Source organism: Pristis pectinata, chromosome 1, assembly GCF_009764475.1.
Source record: "Pristis pectinata isolate sPriPec2 chromosome 1, sPriPec2.1.pri, whole genome shotgun sequence".
Taxonomy (NCBI): Eukaryota; Metazoa; Chordata; class Chondrichthyes; order Rhinopristiformes; family Pristidae; genus Pristis; species Pristis pectinata.
In genome coordinates this window covers 118,775,739-118,793,581 of record NC_067405.1, presented here as the reverse complement: position 1 = coordinate 118,793,581, position 17,843 = coordinate 118,775,739, and the positions used below count along the sequence as shown (strand labels likewise).

Below are 17,843 nucleotides of genomic sequence, written 5' to 3'. Positions count from 1 at the left end.
CTCTGTATCCTATTTTCCCCATACTCTCATCAACCGACCCCCCAACCCCGCCCCCCCCCCCCCAAACATTCTACCCATCACCTCAAAATTAGCTGCAGTTTAGGGACCAATCACCCTGCCAACCCATACATCTTTGAGATATGGGAGGAAACCAGAGCACTTGGGGGAGACACATGCAGTCACATGGAAAACAAACACTATAGAGACAGCGCTGGAGGCCAGGATGGAACTTGGGTTGCTGCACTGTGCCACACTGCATCTGGATTCTCAGGCCACCTTTCAATTTGTGCCTGCAGATCCTCCTGTGGATATAAGCCATCTTTCTTTGCACATCATTCAAAAAAAAAATCAGCCTTCAGATATTGCATCAGGTAACATTTGGTTCCATTCTTCAAAGTTTCCCAGAGCAGATTCACTTCCTGCATGGTGACCTGGACCCATTGCAGTCACTGTACACCTCCCCTTTAAAAACATGTGTATTAACTTCAGCAGCTCATATTAGTCCTCAGTCAATTTGTCCAAGCCATTTGTTGGCTGGACGCAATCATACCAGATGAGCAGGTAGCAAAGTTGGCATGCCACCTACAGTCCAAGCAATGGACATTGGTTAATTGCTGACTTCAATCTCTACATCTGCTTGTCAACTATCCAATTTAGCTCCTGTATCATGGGAAAAGCAAACCAATTAATACAAGGCATTGTGATGTGATAAATCCCAAAAACCTCAAGAGGAGTTTCTAGGAGGTGATTCTGATAGGTGTTACGGACTCAGTGAAAGTCCCTTTAAGGGAGAGAGAGGGGGGGGGGGGAGAGAGAGAGAGAGGGGGGGGGGGGAGAGAGAGAGAGAGGGGGGGGGGGAGAGAGAGAGAGAGGGGGGGGGAGAGAGAGAGAGAGAGGGGGGGGGAGAGAGAGAGCTTGGGGGAGAGTGAGAGAGGGGGGGCGAGAGAGAGAGGGGGGGGGAGAGAGAGAGGGGGGGGGAGAGAGAGAGGGGGGGGGAGAGAGAGAGGGGGGGGGGAGAGAGAGAGGGGGGGGGAGAGAGAGAGGGGGGGGGAGAGAGAGAGGGGGGGGGAGAGAGAGAGGGGGGGGGAGAGAGAGAGGGGGGGGGGGAGAGAGAGAGGGGGGGGGAGAGAGAGAGGGGGGGGGAGAGAGAGAGGGGGGGGGAGAGAGAGAGGGGGGGGGAGAGAGAGAGGTGGGGGGAGAGAGAGAGGGGGGGGGAGAGAGAGAGGGGGGGGGAGAGAGAGAGGGGGGGGGAGAGAGAGAGGGGGGGGAGAGAGAGAGGGGGGGGGAGAGAGAGAGGGGGGGGGGAGAGAGAGAGGGGGGGGGAGAGAGAGAGGTGGGGGGAGAGAGAGAGGGGGGGGGAGAGAGAGAGGTGGGGGGAGAGAGAGAGGGGGGGGGAGAGAGAGAGGGGGGGGGAGAGAGAGAGGGGGGGGGAGAGAGAGAGGGGGGGGAGAGAGAGAGGGGGGGGGAGAGAGAGAGGGGGGGGAGAGAGAGAGGGGGGGGGAGAGAGAGAGGTGGGGGGAGGGAGAGAGGTGGGGGGAGAGAGAGAGGGGGGGGGAGAGAGGGGGGGGGGAGAGAGGGGGGGGGGAGAGAGGGGGGGGAGAGAGGGGGGGGGAGAGAGGGGGGGGGGGAGAGGGGGGGGGAGAGGGGGGGGGAGAGGGGGGGGGGAGAGGGGGGGGGAGAGGGGGGGGGGAGAGGGGGGGGGAGAGGGGGGGGGAGAGAGGGGGGGGAGAGAGGGGGGGGAGAGAGGGGGGGGAGAGGGGGGGGGGAGAGGGGGGGGGGAGAGGGGGGGGGAGAGGGGGGGGGAGAGAGGGGGGGGGAGAGAGGGGGGGGGAGAGAGGGGGGGGGAGAGAGGGGGGGGGAGAGAGGGGGGGGGAGAGAGGGGGGGGGAGAGAGGGGGGAGAGAGAGGGGGGGGGGAGAGAGGGGGGGGGGAGAGAGGGGGGGGGAGAGAGGGGGGGGGGAGAGAGGGGGGGGGGAGAGAGGGGGGGGAGAGAGACCAGCCTGCTAGTGTTCTCTATCGATGGATGAGAAACAATAACTGTGTCTGCCACTGAAATCCATGTATGGAAGTTGGAAGTAATCCAGTGGAGTTCACTTTGTTGCTGACCTGTAGAAGGAAACAGGTATTTGTGTGTGGACGACCACGATTCGGATGCTTTTCGGGGTGAGGAAGTCACTACCGAGTAAACACTGGAGTGTCGTTTGGGTTCCATCGTGGAACATTTGGATTTCATATGTACTCTCTCTATGTTTCTCTACATCTACGTCTTATCTTCAGACAACGGTAGTTGTTGAAGAAGCCCTTGCTCATGTTTCACCTTATGGCTTGCGGAACTGAACTTTAAGAACCATTCCTGAACTTGGAGTTTGGGACTTTGTCACACACACACGAAGAGTTTAGTTTTGGGGTTAACGTTCAAAGTTTAACATTTTTGAATTCTAACATACTAACATTTTTACTTTCATTTTACGTATTATCATAAGTAGTGATTAATAAAATAGTTTTTAAACACTGAATCATGCTCAGTGTGTTTCTTTTGTTGCTGGTTCGTGACATAGGCTATCACCATGTTGAAGTTTCATAGTGATTCCTTGTCATGGGATACACTCTTAGAGTCACAGAGCAGAGAAACAGGCCCTTCAGCCCAACTGGTCCATGCTGACTAAATGCCAATCAAAGCTAGTCCCATTTGCCCATATCCTTCTAAAGCTTTCCTATCCATGTACCTGGGACATGCAAACTAGCTCTTAGCTGAACTATTAAATACTTTTTCCCCAATTAGCATTTAGTAATAATATATAGCCAATATAAAATACATATAACGTATTTTCATATCATTTACTTGGACAGTGAAACAGTACAAAAGTGCAATGTGAAAATATTAAAATTAACTTTATAATGCTGTTATCTGCAAATTCCATTTTCCATAGCTTTGTAGATTTCTACTTCCCAACTGTTAATGTCTTCCCTTCTTGATGGCATACTAAAACAATACAAAAATCCTGAGAATAATATTAGGCTTTTTTATGACACAACTTGTCCATTAGCTCAGTTTTGGTACCAGAACTAGCAAGACAGGAGGTTGCAAACAAAAAATGAGTCAAGTTTATGACTGAAACCATGAAGACCATTATATAATAGTTAAAAAAAAATATAATCTACATGATTGACACCATGTACAAAAGAGCTGGTCAGTGACTTCAGGAAGGGAGACAGTGCACATGCTCCTGTCTACATCAACAGTGCTGAGGTCGAGAGGGTTGACGCCTTCAAGTTTCTAGGAGTGAACATCACAATAGCCTGTCCTGGTCCAACCATGTAGACACCACAGCCAAGAAAGCTCACCAACGCTTTGGGGTTGAACAATAAACATGCCAGATTTACCCAAATGCAAAGAACATTAGGCTTCATGAGAGCCAAACAAACTGACAAGAATAGATGGAGACATTTTATATTACTGAACAGCTGTTTATATTATGAAAACAGAACACGTTAGAAACCGTTAACTCCTCTGAAGGTCCTTCGACCCAAAAATGTTAACTCTGCTTCTCTTTCCACAGATATGTCGTCATGTTGAGCGTTTCTGGCATTTTCTAATTTTATTGCAGATTTCCACCATCTGTAGTGATTTTTTTTCCAGAAGTATTTTTTCAGCTTCTTTAATAGAGTCCCCCAAAAACTATTTTGACTGACGTACAAATGTGAAACTAGCTCAGTGGTGTGCAAGTAAAAGTCCTTTTCAAAATGTTGTCAGTTTGTAATGATAAGAAAGGCAAGTCAAAAAATTACCCTTTAACAGCACCAACTTCGGAAAACAGGATCTTTAAAAGAGCTTTTCTCTTTAAAACAAATCTAACAATGCGCAAATGTGCAAGCTTTTTCCATTCTTTAAAACATTTTAAAAAAAGCAGACCCAATAAAAATAGTGACAATGTGTGGCAGTTCTACAGAGGCAACACTTCCAATGTACTGTATGGTAAAGAATCCAGCACAAGTAATCAAGTTACCAAAAATTAAAACAGACAATGCAGCAAATGTTCAGTAGGTCAGGTTTGTGGAGAGGGAGAAGAAACAGAATTCTAAACTCTTCCTGGTTCTGATGAAAGGTCATTGAGTTTAAACATTAACTTTCTCTCTCTGGCTGACCTTCTGAATATTTTCAGCATTTTGCACTTTTATTTCATGTTTCTAGCATCTGACTTTTTCTTCTTACAGATTACAGAAAGTTCAGTTGTTTCATGCTTTGTTCTGAAATAGTAATTATCTCAAAGTCTGCTTACCATTTTGCTTTTATTCTGTATCCCCCTTGCAAAATTTTCCAAAGTTTTGAAACTGTTCCCAATTTTGATATACTGTATTCACAAGGCACTTAACAAGCAATAATCATGTCCCAACTTGTGTTCACCTAAATCATAGTGTCTATGGCTCAATTTTCACTGACTGAGAGTTTATTCAATTCTGCTTTGTGAGCAACTGATGGACCAATAAGAAAATTTGAGCAATGTTCACACACCTCATTGACTGGAATAATTCACAGCAATATTTTCACAAAAAAGTAAAAACCCTAGTGTTACAACCATATATTCTCAATGTTGAAGTGTGGTAGTCCTTTTGTGTTATAATCTCATACAATTCTGTTATTAGCTGGAACTATGAACATGGAATTAAGTTCTGAAGCTTGTGACTTCCAAATAATTTTCATGCATTCGATACAGAGAAAAAAAAATTATAGCAAATTGTTTAAGTATGTGAACTGGCATTTAAAATAAATCTACAGAATAACAAATTCCATTCAAATTCTGAAAGAGCATGAAAACAAAAAAAGATGCAGGATCAAGCACTGAAGAGAATTACAATAGAATGCAGAATGACATTAATTTAATGTTAATTTTTTTTCTTCTTCCTTGACTGGCTGTGGTAGACTATGCTAGAATAAAAACACTGATGTTAACACCTTCATGTTTCTATTGAAGTGATCATTTTTCGCCACAAGGCTCAGCTATTACAAAACCATGCCTCTTTCCAAGCCCACAAGGCCCACATCTCTGGCATTTCCTCACAGTCTGGTACTTTAACATTAGGGACCAGTCTTGATGCTCTTAGCTGCAAACTTAAAACTCAGTGACCAGAACGGGACATGGATGACATAACCTCAGCAGAACAGTTAGGTACTCAAATATTCTATTTTGGTTAAGTAGTTTAAGATTTTAGCTCTTAGTTACTGCTCTGCATTGGTTTACAGAACCTTAAACCTTCTATGCATCTTTCAACTTCCTATTGAAATGCCAATACAATTTTTTAAAGAGCATATTTGCCAATATATTATACAAATTTTGAGCTGTTACCCAAGTTTGGCATTCATTTGCAAATCTGATAAATTGGCAAATTCAAGACATTGTTGTACCATATACATCCTATATGTGATAGATGTAAATCCAATGTGGCTTCTTTGACACATATGTTTTGGTCCTGTCCTCTTTTGGAAAAATATTGGAAAGACATTTTTAACATTTCAAACGTATTGAAGATTGATTTACAACCTCACCCTATCACTGCAATTTTTGGATTACCAAGGATAGAGTCTGGCCATTTATCTGCTTCCGCTAACCGTATGATTACTTTTGTTACAGTAATGGCCAAACGATCCATTTTGCTTAAATGGAAGGATCCAATACCCCCTACTACTTTTCAATGGTTTTCTCAAACTATATCATGATTAAACTTGGAAAAAATTAGGTGTAGTACTGTCGATCCTTCGCTTAAATTTGAAGATATTTGGAGTCCATTTATTCAATATTTTCACATGATGTAGATCCCCTTTCAATAACTTTCCAACTTGGAGGAACGGACTTGACGACATAATATTGCTCTGTTTCTACTGAGAAATATTAGCCCAGTTTTTTTTTCTTTTTTTTTGTTGTTTGTTTTTTTTTGTTTGTTTTTTTTGAAATTTTTTTCTGTTTAGTTTAGTTTATATTGTTTACAATTTTTCTTATTGATTTGGGCTTTTTAAAATTTATATAATAAATCTTTTTCTTTCCTTTCTTTTATATTATATTCATTTACTAAGAGATCGTTGGATCTACATTTTTTAAAAATATTTTATTGTTCTTTATGATCTATGCTATGATTGTTATCCTGATCTCTTTGTATTACATGTATAAATATTGTTGCTATATATCAATCTGTATTCATTTGAAAACTAATAAAAAGATTGAAAAAGAAAAAAAAAAGACATTGTTGTAATACTGGCTCCAACTGCAACCTAATATTAATTACTTACTAACCTGCAATCAATTATTTAGTCACATTCAAGATTTGGTTTGAAGATCCATGCCTTTGAGCCCAACATTCTTTTGTGTGAAACACTGACAAATATCTAGCAGTCATTTGTTTTAAAAAGCCAAAAAGTAAAACATTAAATGCTTTCTTTTTAAAAAAAATCATATTGAATCTATTTCATCAATTTAGTTAAATAATTAAGATTCCTTTTTTTTTAAAAAGGATGTTTAAGAGAATTTTTCTGTACATTTCCTGTAATATGGTGACCAGAGTTGTACACAGTACTTAAGCTGTGGTCCCAACTATGCAGTTTTAGCAAATAAGAGATGGCAGGTTTTGCTATGCCTTGAGTATTAAAGAAAACCATTCCATTTGCCTTTTTAACCATCTAATTCACCTAATCTGCCACCTTTGAGGATCTTAATATCTTCCCATTTATTGCTCCTCCCAAATGCATCCCTTCATACTTCTTTAGATTGTCCATTTTCTGCACAACTGATCAAACTGTCTACATCTCCCCATAGTTTCCCCCCCACCAAATACATTTAAGTACGACTCAATACACATTGCAAAAAAAAGACCGGGTACCAAATCCTGTGGAAACTTACTGTAACAGTCTTCCAGTCACAAAAACAAGTACCTTTTCTTCCCCCAACTTTAAATCCAATTTGCCACTCCCCATTGGGTCTCATGGCATTTTACTTTTTCTTAAAAAAAAAACTAGTCTGCCATATGGAACTTTGTCAAAAGCCTTGCTATAATCTATGAACACTACATCAAACGCACTGCTCTCTTTGACTCTTCTTCAGCAGAAAAGAATAGTTTAATATTCTAAAGTAATGACTACTTGGGTAGTTACTTCATTCATCCACAAGAAGTTACAGAAATCTTATTTTCTTCCAAAAGACATCAGATAATACTTCAGTAAGGAAAAAAAAGTTGAAAAACAAACTGCTAAATGTCATCCCAGCACCCACCCATGTCCAAAACAAGCTATTTGAAAATTTTGTGAACTGAACAATTACTTCAAAGAATACTCAAGAATCATATCTGATTAAATCACACCATCTAATATTTTAATGCACATCTTAATCCTTCTGCTCAGTGACCAATTTGAAGAACTCGAATATCCCTGCATCAATTTACTGAGCTAAGATTTCCTGCTGGTGGACTGAGAATTTAAAGCAAATGCCAAATTATATGGATACAAGACACCAACACTCTTGTCACAGATTCTTCAGGATTAAGAATGGAGCTCTATAGGCAGAAGATGGAATGCTCATCTGTGCTGCTATATGAAGGAATGAGAACGAGTTATACATCTCAAACTAATGGTAAGGGGAACAGGATACCAGTGATCAGCAAGAATCCACCTTAACATTATGGAGGTACTGAAATAGCACAAAATAGATTTAGAAAGATATCATCAGAACTAATCAGCAAACAACAGATTGCAACATTTCCTTTGAAAAGACAAGGCTGACAGACCAAACAGAAAGGGATTTTAAAATTCAGTGGGTTTGGAAAAATCAAAATTAGAGATATTGTTCCCACTTGTAGGACAGTTGAAAACTTGGAGCCAAGGCATACTAATGAATACAATAAAGAATAGCCAAGAAATGCCTTTACTCAAACCACTGTGGAATATCGTACCACCTTAATGGTCGATGCACATAACTAACGTGTACTTTTTAAAAAGCCTCCTTTAAATTCATGAAGGAGAAAGCAGTGGAAAAATATGGGAAGAAGATATGATGAAGGGTTGGTGGTGGCTTTCATGGAGTACAAATCAGTTGGGACAAGTGGCCTGGTTCTGTTATGAAAATTTATGTGAACTTCAGAGAAAACTTCTCTAGATACCATAAATTATGCTTGTGCATTCAACTGTACTATACACTAGGATTGCTGCACCAAGAGAATCTGGCAAGAAGCAACAAGCTTTACTCAAAAAGGCAAGAATACTGCCAAATGAACCAAAGAAAACCATCTAGTTAGGTTTGAAAACACATCTGCAAATGGAGTAGCAATTAGTGTTCTGCGTCACACCTGCAGGGACCAGAGTTCGATCCTGACCTTAGGTGCTGTCTGTGCAGTGTTTGCATGTATTCGCTGTGACCGAAGGTGCTCTGGCTTCTTCCCACATTCCAAAGTCGTGCTGGCTGGTAGGGTTAATTTGCTGCGCTAAAGTAACCTATAATGTATATTTGTGGCAGGAAAGATTAGAGAGGAAATCAAATGTGCAAAAGTTATCAGGGAAGTGAAGAAAGAGAATAGGACTAATGGGTTCCCAATGATGAATGGCAGCCTTCTGAGGTCATTACAACAGAAAAGAAAGCAGCTAAACAAATTTCTTGCCAAACATTTCCAAAATTAAAATTGGACTATAAGCATGTGAACATTTTGGTTAAGCTGGCACAGTGCAATTAAACCATGCATAAAAGTTGAAAAGCACAATTATTTTCTTGCTTGATATAATTTGGGTACTTGCAGTTAAACAAAATACTGCAACTGCTGGAGATTTGAAACAGGAAATTTTTTGGAAGTGATATTTAACAGAATTTTGGGATTAAGGGACAGCAGAAATAAATGGATACTACCCAAATTCACATAATGCTTAGGCCCACACCTGAAGAGACAGCAAGGCTTGTCACCACAAGGCAGCTGATGCCTTATACAGTACATAGTTCAGAAGTCAATACTTCAGAGAAGTGAAATTTTAGGTTTGTTACTATACTGCTATCAACCTGCAAAATGTTACATATACTTCCACAACAAAATGGAAAAGCAAGTGACTTTAGATACTTTCAACATTATAGTATGGAAAGTCAGACAAATACATTATTCTCCTTTCTAGGCTTAATATTTTGCACTCGACTACGAAATACATGGAATGAATTCCATAAACTATTGTTTCTAATTCAGCTATTTTTCCATAAAAAATATAGTTTTGCCCTCTTCAATCAAATGACTTATTACTGCTGGCCCGTTATGGAGGCTGAAATCAACTATTGCCAGCAATTGGCTGAAAGCTCCTGTTCTTTAAGATTAGCAAGCTGCTCTTTACCATCCTTGCTTTCAGGATCAGTTGACAGATCTTGCCATCTCCAAGGTACAGACCACATATTCATAGAACCATACAGCACAAAACAGGCCCTTCGGCCCATGCAGTTATTTCCACTACTTGTGTGCGTTTTGTAAATCAGACCAGGATGCACGTCTTGTGTTTTTTCTTGCCCATCTACACCCAACTGTCTCTCTAACTTCATCTACATAGAAGTCTTTCTCAGCCCCTTTATTGCCATCTTTTTCCTCAAGTATTATTATTTTATTCAGAACCATTACCACCATTCCCATCAAGACATTAGACTCCTAAATACCAATTCCCAAATTCCTCTTCAAGGTTCTCAAAAATCATTGTTTTTAGCCACTCTCTTCTTTCAGAAGAGCTTCTGCTTTCTTGCAACATCAGTATAGGATTGTCAAAGTGCTGAGAGAGGGGTGAAGCGCAAGTAAGGAACAGCTGACATATATACATGGAAGTGGAATGTTTCAAACAGGCCAATGGTGCTGTACAATTTGGAGATGTACTCAAGACTACCCCGATACCAGTATGGTGAATAGAAAGATCAAGTCATTATGGAAGAGCAATAACTAGGGATGTATACAGTTGGCACATTACTGACTCTGGAGTGTTTTCATTTTCATGGATAAGTGGATCAGAATGCGGAAGGAATTGAACAGGAAGTTGCACTGAGTAGCAGACAAGTATTAAAGAAAATTAAAGATGAGGGCTAGGAATTACATACCCCATTTTCAAAGCGCTCTGCAGATAGGTTTATTCCATTCCATCTGTTTAACTGATCTTGAGACTGATGTCCACCTGCAAAGACAAAAAAATTTAAATATACCTTGTCATATATTCATGTCAGACCAAAGTGTCATAAATATCTCAGTATGATTCAAAGTCTGCACTCTGATTTTGGCCAGTTAGTATCAGAAGCTGTACTGTCTGCATAAAGACAAAAATCTTCCATTTACTGGCATGTCATATTCATGTCATGCATATACAACATTGCCAGATATTGAAAACAAACAGAAGCAAGTCTGCTCCAACACTGAATAAGATCACAGATGATTAGATCATGGCCTCTGTATCAATTTCTTGCCCCATTCCCAAAACTCTCCAATGTCCAATCAACCTTAAATATATTCATGATTCAACCTCTACAACTCTTGGGAGATAGAGAATTCTAAAAATTCATGACCCCAGGGGGAAAAAAAAATTCCCCTTTGTCTGCATCTTAAATTGGCAACCCCTTATTCTGAAACTATACCCAATGGCAATTTCCCCTACCAATGGGAAAACTTCTCAGAATCTTAGGTATTTCAATGAGATTATCCCTTATTCTACACTCCTGAAAAATATAGGCCTAACCTTCCCTCAAGACAATCCTTTCTTCCGAGTAGTTGAAGCTTACCTGAAATGTCTCCATTGCAAGAATAAGTCCTCCTCAAACAAACAGAGGCTAAAACCATACACAATACTCCAGGTGTGGGGTTACCAGTATACAGTAGTTATAGCAAGACTTCTCTCCATCTCCTTTGCAATAAATTCCATCATTGCATTGGCCTTGCTAAACCTGCATGCTAACTTTGTGATTCACATGAGAGGACACCAAAGTCCTCCTATACTGCAGCATTTTCTCTCTCCATTTAAACAATATTTTGTTGTCCTTACCCTAGTGGGAAACCTCACATTTCCCAATATTATACCCCATCTGTCAAATTTTGGCCCGTTCACTTTACTTTTTAAACAGATTTTGTCCTTTCCAGACTTCCTTCCCACCATCAGCAGCCCCCAGCCCATCTTTGTTTTAACAGATTTAGCTACAATACATTTAGTTTTGGGTACATTTGGGTTAACAATTTAGTGCTGAACCGAGAGCTTGCCACATTGAGGTACAATTTACTCGTCCACTTCTTCAGATTTTTATCTATAAATGGCCATTACATTACTAAGAGAGCAGATGGGAAAAAAAAATCAACACAAATGAAAGATCTGTGTTTTAGTTAAAAAGTCAGAGTGACAAGCCAAGTTTAAACATGAACTCTGAAATTAAGAATACTTCCTAAGAGTGGGCAAAATTTTGCAGTTTACATGGAAAGAGGCTACCAAATGCAGTGTTACAGAGATGTTCTTGGACATGAAGCAATGAAGTTAGTATGCAGGTTCGGTAAATAATTAGGAAAGATGGAATGATGGCCTGATTGTAAAGGAGATGGAGCATACAAGCATCTTGCTACAAATTATTTTCCAAATAAAAAGAGTAGAGGTAAAAATCTAGAAATTGTAAGAAACAATAAGATGCAAAAAGTGTTAACAAATCTTTCAGAATGGCTGAAGAACCCGGTGACTTTCTTCAACCTGCAGTATTTTGTTTTATTCTGATCTCTGATATGGCAATGGGATGCAACATCAATTGCAGTCTGATTTATACTCCATCTGGAGTCATTTCAATCAACTTTAAGAAAAAAAAGACAATTGGCAGAGTGCTGAACAGGCTGGTATTTGCTCAATTTCATCCTAAAGCATCTTGAAATAGAAACTTTCACTCACTATATCACCAAAAGGCCATGATGATCAGGTGCTTTATTCAAAATGCACATCCTAAAAAAGTAACCAGAATCAGATTGAATTGCAACTTGAGATTTGAAAAAGGTACTTGAAAGTGAAATGTTTGCAGCACTATGGTGAAAAGCTAGAGAATGAATACCTCTCAAAAAGCCAGAAAATACATTAGGCCAAATGATCTCTTACCACGTTACACGTTTCTATGACAGCCAAAGAATTCTCAGTTGACTTAAATTTAAATTGCATCACATCCCAGAGCTCCCTCTGTACACATTATATTCATAATTTGCCAGTTTTAAAATTGCTCACCCATTTTTACTTACTTTGTTCACTACTCTCATTGGGTGAATCCTCATGTCGCAGAAAGAACTTCACTTCTTCTCTACGAGGCCCCCATTTCTGCAGATGTTCATACATCATATGATCCGAAGGTATAGCACGCTCTGTCAAATGATAAAAACTGTTACTGCCCAAGTACTATATATATTAAAAAATCTGAACTGTATTCTTCTACAGAATGCATTACTTACACTTCCCTGGTATATTGTAATATAAGTAAATTACAAGCCAGTTACTCAGGTGGTTCTGATGACATTAATTGTCTGGAATTTGATGAACTGCCACCATTTACCCTGTAAATACTAGGAAGTTTGGGATTCATCTGAAAAGCAGCAGCTTCACAACTAATTTATTGACTAAACTCCACTGCTGAAGCTGAACTTTTACTTTGCTGGGAATCTGTCTGTCGAGCACATGCTAGAACAAACCTGGCACACTTAAATGGAGAAGAATGGATAGGAGGGAAAAGGATCAGGCAATTTATAGGTTTATGAACAAAGTTTTCTTTGATTTAAAAAAAATCTGAATGTTTCAGCATGTTATGGGCATTCGGAAGTATAGATCTTGATAATTTGAACAGCTGGGAAAGTTAGAAACATGGCAATTCGAGCTGCCAAATTCTTCAGCCTTGTGGGCAGGGCCCGTCCCAGACTCCACCACCATGAGAAACCATTGAATCATGTATATGGTAATTGAAATTGGGGATGGGATAGTGAATGGGAAAACAGCTCCACAAACCGAACAATCAAGTGCATCAAATAGACGCATTGTGGAGATGGAATGAAATGAATCTTGCCAGCAAAATGAACGTTCAGCTAAGGATTGACAAATCAAAGCTCCATACTTAAAAAGTTATGCAGTCATGCATGTACAGCTTGTATTAATCAGGTCAAAAGTAGATCATTTGCCAGTCAGTTAGGAAATAAAATACTTGGAAGTATTTTTTGTTATTCACAATAGTAAAATTTGCAACATACCAAAATATTCAAAAATCTACAAACTACAGTAAATAACGTTAAAAAATATTATTGCTATTTAATACTTTCACCAATTTCCTACAAAAAAAACACAAATACAAGGAAAAACATTTTAACATGTGGTACAGAGAGTTGTTTGGTTGTTAGGTGCAATGCAATGGCTATGAAGGACTGCTCATTTTGTTTTGGAAAAAGTGCAAAACAAATGCTTCCACAATGAAGGAAGGAAAAATAAAACTAAAGCATATTCTACTTGCTAAAATATCAGCACAATTAATTAAAGTAACTTTATTCTGTTTAGCATAGAAGAGTACTGTGGGAGCACCTTCAAAAAGATGCAGAGTTCAAGACAGTGGTTCAGTACCACCTTCTCAGGAGCAATTATTAGCATAATTATTAAAAATAACTGTTCCATTCAGTGTAAAATAGTACAGTGGGAGCACTATCACCAGAGGCACTGCAGCAATTCAGCACCTTCAAGGACAATTAAGAAAGAGGAACAAATGCTGGTCTTGCCAAAAATGGAGAAAGTATTGCAGATGCAAGTCTCCCCAGGAAACGAGTAATATTTAAAAACTATTTATTGACTTTCAACCAAGTACATTCATCATTGATCATGGACCATTTCTTTGTCAAGTTCAAAAAAATTAGGCACATTCTGGAAGTGAAGAAAATACTACTTTGTACTGATATGGAAAGAGCTTTTCATTATGGTCATTCTAGAATCAATGATAATACAGAATCACGTGAATGGATTTGTTCAACACAGCCAGCACCTAAGGAGACAAAAAATTCTGCAGATGCTGGAATCTGGAGCAATACACAAAAAGTGCTGGAGGAACTCAGCAGGTCAGGCAGCATCCATGGAGGGAAATAAACAGTCAACGTTTTGGGTCGAGACCCTTCATCAAGACTGGAAGAGGGCAGACACCAGAATAAGAAGGTAGGGGGAGGAGCGCACGTGGGCAGGGGACAGGTGAGCTCTGGTGATAGACGAGTCCAGATTTTTGGTGGGGGGGGGGGGAAAGAAGATGTAATAAGCTGAGAGGTGATAGGTAGAAAAGGCAAAGAACTGAAGGAGGAGGAGTCCGGTAGGAGAAAGCAGTGGACCGTGGAATAAAGGATAGAGGAGGGGAGGAGAGGAGATGGGCAGGTCATCGAGGCGGGGCAAGGGTGGCATAGGAATAAGGGAAGACAAAGGAGGGGGGGGGGGGGGGTAGAAAAGAAAAAGGGGTGGAGTTACCAGAAGTTCGAGAAATTGATGTTGAGGCCATCAGGTTGGAAACTCCAAGGCAGAATATGAGGTGTTGTTCCTCCAACCTGCACCTGGCCTCAACGTGGCAGTAGAGACGGCCATGGAAAGACATGTCAGTATGGGAGTGGGATGTAGAATTGAAGTGGGTGGCCACCGGCAGGTTCCGGTTGTTGCAGTGGATGGAGCGAAGGTGCTCAACGAAGTGGTCACCCAATCTGTGTCAGGTCTCACTGATGTACAGGAGGCCGTACCGGGAGGACCGGATTCAATAAATGACACCCTCGGACTCACAGGTGAAGCGCTGCCTCACCTGGAAGGATTGTTTTGGAACCTGAATGGTGATGAGGGAGGTGGTGGAAGGACAGGTGGAGCACTTGGTGCGTTTGTAGGCACAAGTACTGGGGGGTTATCGGTGGGGAGGGACGAGTGGACAAGGGAGTTGCGGAGAGAACCGTCCCTTTGGAAAGCAGAGAAAGAGGGCAAGGGGAAGATGTACCTGGTGGTAGGATCCTATTGGAGGTGGCGGAGAATGATGTGTTGGATACGGAGGCTTGTGGGGTGGTAGGCAAGGACAAGGGGAACCCTGTCCCTGTTATGTCGGGGGGTGGGGGGGTTGAGGGCAGACGTGTGGGAAGTGGAGGAGATATGGGCAAGGGCAGTATTGATGTTGGTGGAAAGGAAACCTCGGTCACTAAAAAAGTAGGACATCTCTGATGTCCTAGAATGGAAAGCCTCATCATGGGAACTGGGAGGAGGGGATGGCATCCTTACAAGTGACAGGGTGGGAGATAGAGACAGATCCAGAAAGGGGAGAGAGGTGTCAGAGATGGACCAAGTGAATCTGAGGGCAGGGTGGAAATTGGAGGCAAAGTTGATGAAATTGACGAGCTCAGCACAGGTGCAAGAAGCAGCCCCAATGCAGTCATCAATGTAATGGAGAAAGAGTTGGGGGGTGGGGGGGACGGCAGCGGCATTACCTGTGTAGGCTTGGAACATGGACTGTTCCACATAGCCAACAAAGAGGCAAATATAGCTGGGGCCCATGCGAGTGCCCATGGCTGCAACTTTAGTTTGGAAAAAGTGGGAGGAGTTGAAAGAAAAGTTGTTAAGGGCGAGTACCAGTTCTGCCAGACGGAGGAGGGTGCTGGAGGGGAACTGGTTGGGTCTGTTATTGAGAAAGAAACGGAGAGCCTCAAGGTCTTCCTGATGGGGGATGGAAGTGTACAGAGACTCGACGTCCAGCACCCAAGGAGTTATTCATAGAGTTGTACAGCACAGAAACAGGCCCTTCAGCCCAACCGGTCCATGCCAACCAGGATGCCCCATCCATGCTAGTCCCATTTGCCAGCATTTGGCCCATAACCTTCTAAACCTTCCGAATCCATGTACCTGTCCACTGTCCTTTAAAAGTTGTTATACCTGCTTTAACCACTGCCTCTGGCAGCTCATTCCACATACATACCACCCTCTGTGTAAAATAAAAAATTGCCCCTCAAGTTTCTATTAAATCTTTCCCCTCTCACTTTAATCTATGCCGTCTAGCTCTCGATTCCCCAACCTTGGGAAGAAGACTGGGTGCATTCACCCTATCTAGGCCCCACATGATCTTATACACTTCTACAAGATCACCTCTCAGTCTCCTACACTCCAATGAATAAAATCCTAGCCTGTCCAACCTCTCCCTATAACTCAGTCCCTCAAGTCCCGGCAACATCCTTGTAAATCTTTTCTGCACTCTTTCCAGTTTAATACCATCTTTCCTATAGCAGGGCAACAAAAACTGAACACAATTCTCCAAGGGCAGCCTCAGCAGCATCCTATACAACTGCACCATGACCTACCAATGCCTTGAATGAAGGCCAGAGTGCCAAAAACCTTCACCACCCTGTTGACTCCAAAGTCCCTCTGTTCTGCAACACTCCCCAGGGCTCTGCCATTTACTGTGGAAGTCCTACTTGGATTAGACTTTCCAAAATGCAACACCTTGCGCTTATCCAAATTAAACTCCATTTGCCATTCCTCAGCCAATCAAGATCCCCCTGTAATTTTTGATAACCTTCTTCACTGTCCACTATACCAACTATTCTTGAAATCTCTGACCAACATCTTGACACAAGCAATGAAGATGTCCACATTGGTATGGTATGGAATCAATGAACACAATCCCAGGAATATAGTCTGTATGGTCTTACATATGCAATTCATTGGGATGGCAGATCAGAATCACATTCAAGTACTGGATATTAACTTGAGGCACATACTTGCACTAATGTATTGCAACAAATTCTTACATCACACAGGCTAAAATATTTATAGCCTTACTTAAAAGTGCGATTTTGAAAATTCCGCAATATTAAGATGTTACCCCACTAATGCTGAATGCCACCTTGCTCAGTCCCTCACACATCAAGTATCTCTCCTTTGCACAGTGTCTTCTGTGCAAAGGGAGCAGGAGAATAAAGACAGTACGAGACCATGCAGAGTGAACCGACCCATATGAGTGGGCATCGGAGAACATAAAAAATGATGGGCATGCGGAGTTTTCAGGCAATCAATCGGTCTGCTCCACCATGGTCTGTTCCTTCCCTAGCCTAGGTGTGAGGGGGAGCCAAGCAGTGTCAGGTGCTGTCCTGATCACTCTCTATACCTTGCTGAAGAATAATGACTGGCTTTTGAGGAAGGACGGCAGCTGGTTCTTATACGAGCCACAAAACAATACTATTATGAGCAGATAAATAATTTTCAAAAGATTTATGTAGCTTTAGCTGTCTTCCATGCTCAACAGGAGTATGCCTACAAATTTCTGCAAATAATTCCTATTAAAAGTCAATGTTTCCCCACAATTCTGTACATCTTGTTCAGAATGCAACTGCAACTTTTTTTTGCAGTTCATATTGCTATACAGCTAATGCCTTAATCATCTTCATTTTTGCTCTCATCTAGGCAAAATGACACTATTTCCATCATAATCCTAACTTGAGCCTTTGGTGAAGAAGTTTTGGGAAGGAAGGGAGGAATAAAATCACTTGTGACAGAATATCCAGCCTAATCCTATCACACCACTTCTATTTCTTCTTTGAGCAAAGAAGATTTAATGGCAGCTGGATAAATGATCAATTAATTCCATGAAGTAACAAGTTCCACATTCTAACAACTTTGAGTAAAATTGCATCTACAATATTCCCTTTTTAAAGTTTAAAAAAAAATGGAAGTCCCCCAAATCGACTTATAGCTTTGGAACATAAAAATAGGAACGTCTTCTGTCTACTTTAAAGAGCTTACGGCATATCCCAATGTACCACACAGCAGGCAGTAATTAACTGCTGTATTAAGGTCTGCTTTACTCATACTATTTTTCT

At 41.3% G+C, this 17,843-nt stretch overlaps 1 protein-coding gene across 6 annotated transcripts in view; it reads right to left on the bottom strand.

The window, feature by feature from the left end:
* The window catches only part of ppp1r13bb (protein phosphatase 1, regulatory subunit 13Bb), a 77,584-nt gene that overhangs the window by 42,574 nt on the left and 17,167 nt on the right, over positions 1 to 17,843 (bottom strand). For all 6 annotated transcript variants that reach the window (XM_052022886.1, XM_052022875.1, XM_052022914.1 and 3 more), the window contains exons 3-4: positions 12,237 to 12,356; positions 10,088 to 10,161 (exon numbers count right to left, since the gene is read on the bottom strand). In XM_052022886.1, coding sequence (XP_051878846.1) covers positions 10,088 to 10,161; positions 12,237 to 12,356 — 194 coding nt within the window. The remainder of the gene's footprint in view (positions 1 to 10,087; positions 10,162 to 12,236; positions 12,357 to 17,843) is intronic.